The sequence below is a fragment of the Marmota flaviventris genome, chromosome 1 (genome assembly GCF_047511675.1).
Source record: "Marmota flaviventris isolate mMarFla1 chromosome 1, mMarFla1.hap1, whole genome shotgun sequence".
NCBI classification, from domain to species: domain Eukaryota; kingdom Metazoa; phylum Chordata; class Mammalia; order Rodentia; family Sciuridae; genus Marmota; species Marmota flaviventris.
The window spans coordinates 213,106,153-213,115,967 of record NC_092498.1 but is presented as its reverse complement, the minus strand read 5'-3'; the positions used below and the strand labels follow the sequence as shown (position 1 = coordinate 213,115,967).

The window sequence follows — 9,815 nt, the reverse complement described above, 5'->3', positions numbered from 1 at the left end:
AGCCACTAAGAAACACAATGAGGTGATTTCTCAGAAATTTACAGATATAATCATCATATAGCCCAGTAATTTCACCCCTATGTAAATCCTCTAAATGATTGAAAACAAATGCTTACATAAACATCAATGCATGTTAATGGCAGCATTATTCATAATATGCAAAAGATGGAAATCGCCCAAGTATTCACCAGTGGTTGAATACTTCTGTGTATAATATAGTAGATTATTATGATAAAGAAGGAAGGAATCAAATGAACATTGACCAATGCAATAATTAGAAAGAAGGAAGGATGAAAAAAGAAAGGAAGGGAGGAAGAGAGGATAACAGAGTATATAGCCATATCTCAGACTCACCCTGGGCATTATATCAATGTGAGCCAAATGATCAAACTCTCTTTCAAAGATAGTTTTGAGCTTCCAAGTTGAGAATCTAGTCAATGTCTTATAAAATGTAGTGTCCAAGTTAGAAGTGTGAGCTCAGTGTCCGTTTGTAAGGTTATAGTCCATCTTAATCTCAGTATCTTCTGAGAATGGAGTGAATGACAGAAAATATCTCAGAGAAATGTTTTCAAGGTTTCAAACATCATACATCTACAAGCAATAAGCGCAGTCTTTCTATGGCAATCAATTTGCCTTTACTACTGTAGGATTTTCATTCTATTTCATCCAGTGAAAATGAGAAAACAATCAAGTTAAGGAGAACAGCATTAACATTAACAGCTAATTTTTCAGTTATATTTTATTTTAATGGGCACATAGTGAGTATATACATTTATGGGGAGAATTGTGATCTTTTCTATATTTTATTGAAGCATTGTCATAATGGTGAGATTCATTGTTACATATTTGTACATACACAGAGTATAGCAATATAACTTGGCCAATATCATTCCCCAGGATTTCTCTTTTCCCTCCTGTCTTCTGTCCCCTGGGTCCCTTTCCTCAGAATTAAAGTCATCATACTTCAGTGATACATGGCTGTTTATACCAGCCTAACACACAATAGGCAAATTATGGAACCAGTCTATGTGTCCATCAATGGATCAATGGATAAAGAAAATGAGATATTTAGGGACAATAGAGTTTTATTGAGCCATAAAGAAGAATGAAATCATGTCATTTGCAGGAAAAATGTGTGGAACTTGAGAAATTTATGTTAAGGGAAATAAGTTACACTCAGAAATTCAAGGGCTGAAGGTTTTCCCTCATCTATGGAAGCTAAAGGTTAAAAAAAAAGGAAAAGAAAGATTGGGGGAATTTCATGAAAACAGAAGAGAGAACAAGGTGATGTTTTTATACATGCATACATTGTGGGATGATCAAACCAGGATAATATCCTTTACCTTAATATTTATCATTTCTTTGTAGTGATATCACTTATGTCATTAAGAAGATAAATTTTGAGTAATCCATGTCTGCACATAATATGATAAGTGCTTTAAACATCAAGGTAGAAATACTAGGATTAGTTGTAACAAACTGATAAAAGATGAAACTTTAAGGACTAAATATAAGTAAGAAATATCCAAAAGGAATTACTTAGAGTTGTTGAGGAGAAACAAAACAAAATCATATATACAAATGTCACTCTCGAGGAAGATGGCCGCTGCGTACGGGGGTTGCTGAAGTGCTGAGCGTGGTGCTCAGAACAGCGGCTTTAATAGAGATTTCGCACAGTCTGTTAGAGCTCCTTTCACCGTTAATCTGTAGTGGACCACTTTGCCAAGCAGCAGGAAGAACAAAGAGATCGAAAAAGAGATGCTTGGCTCCCGGACGCTTGGCTGCTCAGAGCCGCGGGCGCTTTGCTCCCATCTGCTTCCTCTTTTGCTTTGCTCCGGGCAGAGAAGCTGAATGTGTAATCAGCAGTGGATTGTAAGTACCCGAGGCAAAGAAAGCTCAGTGCGCCCCGCCTTTTTTTCTTTTTTTTTTTTTTTTTGAATATTTTTTATACAGGGAGAGTGTGTGGATTGGGATTGTTGGCGGGGCTGTGGTTTCTGTGCCAAAAATCCACTCCGCGGGAGCCGCCATTTGCTTTCTGCTTGCTGTCTTGATGGCTCTGTATACATTGTCCGGCAGCCGCACCTAGAGGTTGGAGCTGGGCTGCGTGCCGAGCCCTGTCCTCCGAAGGCTGGACTGCAGCCTCGAGCGCCTCGGTGGCCTGTTCGCCGCTGCACCTTTGGGCAGAGCCTGCTCTGGGGTCGTTCTGCACCCCCCTGCCAGGGGACCCGTGCTCCAGAGGAGGGGGACGGAGAGCCGCGGCGGCAGCTGCTTGGGCCCCAGGGGCCGGGCACCAGGCTGAAGAGCGTGGAGGCCAGGGCGGCTCTGCTACGGTCACAGACGAGCGCAGCGCCCGTCAGCACGGCCCAGAGACGGAGGCGACGGCGGCAGGGTTTCATTTCTAGAAATCTGGACTGGAAACAGAAGCAGCAGTTTGTATAATCCCAAGAACTTGCTTATGCCAGGAAGCTGTAAGGGCAACATGAATATCATTGAGGAGATCTAACATGGTGGCAGGCGCAGAGAGATCAAGTCTCCGACATCTTCAACTGCGCGGGCATAGGGAGCCGTAAACTGTCTAAATGCTGTTTGCTCAGGATCACTAGGCAATGCTGAGCTGATGTGGATCTGGGGTGTACAGGCTGGGCCCCTCAGAACACACACACAGAGCCCGAATCGGAGGCAATTAAGCTTCGGTTCACCTGCTTCGTGTGACTCAGCACTAACGATCCCACTGAAATAATTGGTCGGCCCTTAGGAACTTACAGAGGTAAAAGCCAACCGAGCCTTCATAGGCAGTGGCCACAGGACTGAAACGGGGATTGGGAGAGACAGTCAGGACCCACCCGTTGCATTGGTCACCCGGCAAAGGGAACGAACGGTCACCATTTGCATGGGAAACCACCATGGCAGAGAAATGGCGTCACGGGCGGAGGAGATAACTGCATTGAAACCAGCACAACAGGTGTGTAATCCCCTAGTCATCTCTCTCCACACAGCGGGGAAACCTTAAGGGCCACTCCCAGCTCTCCTGTGAATGCAATAACCAGACCGAGGGAATCAGGAGTGGCGCGGGACTCGCGGCGCGGAACTCCCGGCTACCGCTCCCACCAGTGCTGACAACTGAGGTCTCTTGCACCAGCTACCGGGGGCGTGGCTACAGGAGGGCAAGCAAATTCGCTGGGGGATCTCAGCCCCAAGCTCTACAAACTTAGGGTCTGAGGGAGGCAAACAGGGAGAGTGAGCCCAGGAGTTCATGAAAACAGGGCTCCCAGGAGCAGCAGACCTGGTGTGTAGCCAGTATTGTGGTGAGCGCCACAGGTGAGCACGGCCTGGCTTGAGGAAACACAAGACAAGGCCCTAGACACTCAGGATTGGAGACCCGCCCAGTCTAGGAGAAAGAGCTGCTGCACAGTGAATGGTTCCCACCTATTGATAGGAGAAGCTTGGCCCAGTGGGCACAGCTCCACCTACTGGAAGAGAAGTTAATAGAACTCTAGGACTGCATTTATTATTATTATTATTATCATTTTTTTTTCTTCTTTTTCTTTCATTTTCAATTTTTATTTGTTGTTGTTCTTTAACTTTTTTTCAATGTTTCTAATTTTTTTATCTTATTATTATTTTTTTAATTTTAATTTTCATTTTTTTATTATCATTATTAATTTTGTTAAATTCTTTTTTTCTCGTCTTTTCTTTCTTTCTTTATTATCTAATCTTTGTTATTTTTGTTTCTTTTGTCTTTTCATTTCTTTTCAATTTTCTTATTCCCCCTTCCTTGAATTCTACCTGCCTACTCTCATTCTCTTTAGTGACTTCTTCCCTTCCCTTCTAATATCTTTCCTCCCAAGCATCAAATAAATCTATAAGAGTAAACAGAAACTCAGCAGTCAAACAGAACAAGAAGTAACATGAGCAGCATAAAAAAGCAAGGAAGAAAAGGAGTACAAACAATGAAGGACAGCCTAAATATTCAGGAGGACCTAGAGTCAGCAGAAAAATGGTCATATAAAGAACTCAAGGAATACCTTAGACAAATGGAATGGAACCTTAAAGAAGATACGAAACAGCAAATCCAAACAGTGAAAGAACACTTTGAAAATGAATTACATAAGCAGGTAAAAGAAGAAGTTAAGCATCTTTATCAGGAGATAGAGATTATAAAAAAAAAAAAAACCAAACAATAATTCTAGAAATGAAAGAAATGATAAACCAAATTAAAAACTCAATTGAGAGTATCACCAACAGAGTGGAGCAAGTAGAAGCCAGAACATCAGATAATGAAGACAAAATATATCATCTTGAAAAGAGCCTAGCCAACTCAGAAAGGCTGGTTAAAAACCACAAGAAAAACCTCACACTTCAGATAGAGCCCTAATATCCAGAGTATACGAAAAACTCAAAAAATTAAACAATAAGAAAACAAATAACCCAATCAACAAATGGGCCAAAGACCTGAACAGACACTTCTCAGAGGAGGACATACAATCAATCAACAAGTACATGAAAAAATGCTCACCATCTCTAGCAGTCAGAGAAATGCAAATCAAAACCACCCTAAGATACCATCTCACTCCAGTAAGATTGGCAGCCATTATGAAGTCAAACAACAACAAGTGCTGGAGAGGATGTGGGGAAAAGGGTACTCTTGTACATTGCTGGTGGAACTGCAAACTGGTGTGGCCAATCTGGAAAGCAGTATGGAGATTCCTGGGAAAGCTGGGAATGGAACCACCATTTGACCCAGCTATTGCCCTTCTTGGACTATTCCCTGAAGACCTTAAAAGAGCGTACTACAGGGATACTGCTACATTGATGTTCATAGCAGCACAATTCACAATTGCTAGACTGTGGAACCAACCCAGATGCCCTTCAATAGATGAATGGATAAAAAAAATGTGGCATTTATACAACATGGAGTATTATGCAGCACTAAAAAATGACAAAATCATAGAATTTGCAGGGAAATGGATGGCACTAGAGCAGATTATGCTTAGTGAAGCTAGCCAATCCCTAAAAAACAAATACCAAATGTCTTCTTTGATATAATGAGAGCAACTAAGAACAGAGCAGGGAGGAAGAGCAGGAAGAAAAGATTAACATTAAACAGATACATGAGGTGGGATGGAAAGGGAGAGAAAAGGGAAATTGCATGGTAATGGAGGGAGTGCCTCATTGTTATACAAAATTACACATAAGAGGTTGTGAGGGGAATGGGAAAATAAACAAGGAGAGAAATGAATTACAGTGGATGGGGTAGAGAGAGAAGATGGGAGGGGAGGGAGGGGGGATAGTAGAGGATAGGAAAGGTAGCAGAATACAACAGTTACTAATAGGGCATTATGTAAAAATGTGGATGTGTAACCGATGTGATTCTGCAATCTGTATTTGGGGTAAAATTGGGAGTTCATAACCAACTTGAATCTAATGTATGAAATATGATATGTCAATAGCTTTTTAATGTTTTGAACAACCAATAAAAAAAAGTGTCACTCTCAATTGCCTCTGAATAAAAAAAAAATGAAGCATGTGTCTTAGGAAAGAAAAAGATCTAAGATGTTGAAACTCAGCATTTGCCTTAGGAGCACGAGGTCCACTTTGCACCGAGGTCACTGTTCTATTAATGACAAGAGGCTGCTCTGCTGAGGAGTCTCCCCAGGGCCCCCTTCACATCTTTGTTCCTCAGGCTGTAGATGAAGGGGTTCAGCATGGGGGTGACCACAGTGTACATCACTGAGGCAATTGTGCTTCCTTGGGAAGATTGGGTCAGAATAAAGCTGAGGTATTCCACAAGACTTGTCCCATAGTACAAGGAGACCACACAGAGGTGAGACCCACAGGTGGAAAAGGCTTTATACTTACTCCCATTGGAAGATATCCTCATTAAAGAGGAGACAATCTGAGAATAAGAGTAGAGGATCCCAGTGACAGGAAACACACTCAGCAGGGCAGTTGCTACATACAGGATGATCAGGATGATGTTGTTGATGTGGGTATCAGAGCTGGCCACCTTGAGAAGGGGAGACAGGTCACAGAAGAAATTTAGGATTTCTGTGTGTACAGAGAAGGTCAAACGCATTATCAGTAAAAGATGAAGCAGAGAGACCCAGAAAATGATGAACCAAGATGTCAGAACCAAGAGGACACACAGCCTGGGGTTCATGATGATCGTATAGTTCAGGGGGTGGCAGATGGCCACAAAGTGGTCATAGGCCATCACGGTAGGAAGGAATTTATCCATACCAGCAAAAATCATAAAAAAATACACCTGAGTAAGGCAGCCTGTATAAGAGATGTCTTTTCTGTGTGCCTGGATGTTCACCAGCATCTTAGGGACCATAGTGGAGGTGAAAGAGATGTCCACAAAGGCCAGGTTGAAGAGGAAGAAGTACATGGGGGTGTGGAGGTGGGAGTCAGAGCTGACGGCCAGGATGATGAGCAGCTTCCCAAGCACTGTGACCAGGTACATTAGCAGGAACAGTCCAAAGAGAAGGGACTGCAGGTCTGGGTCCTCTGAGAGGCCCAGGAGGAGGACCTGTGATATTCCTGTGTGGTTCTCTGCTTCCATGTCATTCATATATCTGCTGCAGATGGGGCAAGAGCAGAGCTCCAGGAACACCCAGGTGGCACCTCAGGTAGTTGTCACTTTACCTTTTCACCCTTGGATGGAGGACCTTTATCCCTGTTGATTCCCTGCCAAAGACAATGATCCATTCAAGTAATGGGCAATGCATTTCCATTTTAAGTGTGTATAGTTATTCCCATTTTCATTACTTTAACATGAATCTCTCTTTTATCATTAGGATACTACTTTGGGTTTTTCTTTTGAATTGATAGCCCTACATAAGGTCTTCTTTGGAACTGTCCAAAATAATTGAAAACATTTCATATCTTTTCTTTGGAAATCCTCACACGTTTATTCCAATAGCTCTATAATAGTGATTAAGCATGCATTTTGAACTCAAAAAGCCTTTATCCTATGACTTGACACTTCCCAAGCATGTGCAAGGTAATTCTCAGTGTTTTGTTTTCTTTCTAAAAGTGTGATGATGATGATTGTTACATTTGTTGTAAGGTTTTAAAATGCCTTGTGCACACTAGAATTTCAAGAAATGATAGTTGTTATTATTAATTATTGATACTTTCATTTATATCTTTTCCCATGATAATTATTTTGAATATGTAACTCTCCCAAGATCCAGATTAGAAATGTGATTCAGAATTTCTTCTCTTGAATCACACTTCTAAGCATAAAATATTGGTCCACCAACTTATCATCTGCATGACCTTGAGAAATGTTCTTGAATCTCTGAGCTGAAAATCCCTCACTTTTGCAATAGGAGGTGAAAAGTAAAATGGAATAGTTAAAATAAATGAGGTGATACACACAGGCTTTTCTACTGTGGTTTCTGGAATATATGATGAGCATTTGATACACATAAATGTATTTTCTAAACATCAAAATAAATTTGTCTTTCATTGCTATCATGAATCAATTTTACTATTAAAATGGGACAGCTATCAAGAATGGAATTCAGATCATTATAAATGAAACAAGTCTGTTACCTCTTTTGACTTTCATACAGCATTTCTGCTTAATGAATATCCCTATGGTTCTTTTGTTCAAAAAATTGCTGCTCAGTGAATTCCTCCAAGAGTTAGAAGCATGTGGACTGCATATTGGGGTAGGGTATGAGAAAACATACCACCATTAAAATAAAATAGAAGAAATATGCTATTATGAGTGCTCATGCACCTGTGCTATTGAGTGGATATACATTGTGTCACCATTAGCAAAGTTAATTGTCAAAACATACATGTGGCAGATTCTATTTCATTGTTCACAGTTTTTATATATCGAACCACCTGAGAATATTAAAAGAGAAATGTAGTTTTAAAAATAAATGTTTTCATGTAGTATATATACACAATGGAATATTGCTCAGCCATAAAGAAGTGTGAGATTATTGCATTCCTGTAAATGGATGGAATTGTAGGCTAGCATGCTCAGTGAAATATGCCAGTCCCCAAAAACCAAAGGCCAAATGTTCTCTCTTGATGCTAATGCACAATAAGGTAGGTAGGAGGAAAGAAGAGAAGTTCATTGGATTAGACAAAGGGGAATAAAGGGAAGGGAATAGGAAAGACAGTAGAATGAATCAGACATGACTTTCCTATGTGGATATCTTAATGAATACACGACCAGTGTAACTCCACATTATGTGCAGCCTCAAGAACGGGAAATTATGCTTCATATATGTATAATACATCAAAATATATTCTAGGTCACGTATTACTAGAAAGAACCAATTTAAAAAAAATAAATGTTTACCATTTCCATGGTAGCAAAAGGCTACCATGTCTGGAAACAAAGCCCGGATCCACTTTCTCTCCTCCCTTCTCACTCCACCTGCTTCTTCAATATTATCAATACTTAAAAGGAAAATAGCTTAAAAACTTAAAAAAAAAATAACTGAAGACCGCTACTCTGGGAAAGTGGGAAGAATAATCTCTCTGACATAAGAAATTTTGGACTGACACAGGAAGGGTGGGTCATGGCTAATAAGAAGAGGAAAGGAAAGAGGAAGAGGGAATAGAATGTGCAGGTGCCCTGCTGGAGAGGAGGGTATGTGCAACATCTCTGTGAGAGAGCAGGAGGGGAAGATAGAGCATGTGTGGTCCAAGGCAGAGCCTGCTTCCATCTTCCCGAGTCCCCATCATATTGGTAAATTTGGGATCATTTGTGGCCCTCTGGTTTCACAGTTTTGGCTTATCACATGTTTTTCCAGGGACTTACCTGGTGTCTGTCACATTTTAGGTGCTGGGCAAATACAAGGGTTGGGTATATAATAAATGTGAGGACCAACATCTCAACCTTATCATCAAAAGAATCTCCTGGCTTGCCACCTTCCCACGTATAGACAAAAACTAGTAAAATTAAATAAGTGCCTTTATATGTCTTTTTAAGATCTGGGATGGAGCTCAGGGGTAGAGCTCTTACCCCACATGTGAAAGCCCTGGGTCCAATTTCTAGCACCACACAACATAGACACAAAAAGAATAGCACACCATGAGCAATTGACATCAGTTCTAGAAATGGAAGCCAGTTTGACATCGGGTGTTTGTAACACGATTAATCACAGAAACAGGACAATGAAGATACATTTAACCATAAGAACAAAAGAAAAGATGAATTTGGGAAAATTTAATATCCACTACTGTGTTTAGATGCCAGGGATGAGGCTGTCAGCAAACAAGGAAATCAAGGATACCTTTCTAACCCAATAAAGAATGTTTGTTTGTGAACCACAGGCAGCAGGAGAGCTTGTATTAAAACACTAGAGTATTTGTGTTAAATTCATGAACATGACAAGAGATTTAAATCATTTGCTATTTTCCTGAACATTTAAAGGGAATGGTAATGTGAAGAAAGTAAATTAGATCGAGGATTGAACCTCAGAAATAACTGTTGTTTGTAGATGTTATCGTAGGCAGGAAGGTGAGATGATAACAACAATAATGAAGTAAGGGCTACAAGCAAATGGAATCTTTCAGGAAAAATAGAAATATAACAAAAGTTCAAATTTAAAACAAAACATTACCTCATGCATAATAAATGTTTGATGAGAAGATAACAAATAAATAACTGGGTGCAGGAAATCTGACAGGAGCCTACAATTTCTAGTAGAGTGGAGAAGAGTTGAAAACTCTCCAGAGAACAATTCTCAAGAGAAATGCTCTAGATTCCAAAGAGGAGAGAAGGAAACTGAATAAAAGCTGAGAAAGAGAGGTCTGGAAACAAAGCTTCTCTGAGGCAC

At 40.5% G+C, this 9,815-nt stretch overlaps 1 protein-coding gene across 1 annotated transcript; it reads right to left on the bottom strand.

The window, feature by feature from the left end:
• Window positions 1-5,617: 5,617 nt before the first annotated feature.
• LOC114107667 (olfactory receptor 7D4-like) lies at window positions 5,618-6,565 on the bottom strand. Its single transcript, XM_027955053.2, has one exon. It carries the CDS (start codon window positions 6,563-6,565, stop codon window positions 5,618-5,620), a length of 948 nt encoding a protein of 315 aa, XP_027810854.2.
• Between the last annotated feature and the right edge of the window lie 3,250 nt (window positions 6,566-9,815).

Coding starts and splice junctions, on each gene's coding strand:
- LOC114107667 (XM_027955053.2), bottom strand. CDS start 6,565: ATGGAAGCAGAGAACCACACAGGAATATCACAGGTCCTCCTCCTGGGC.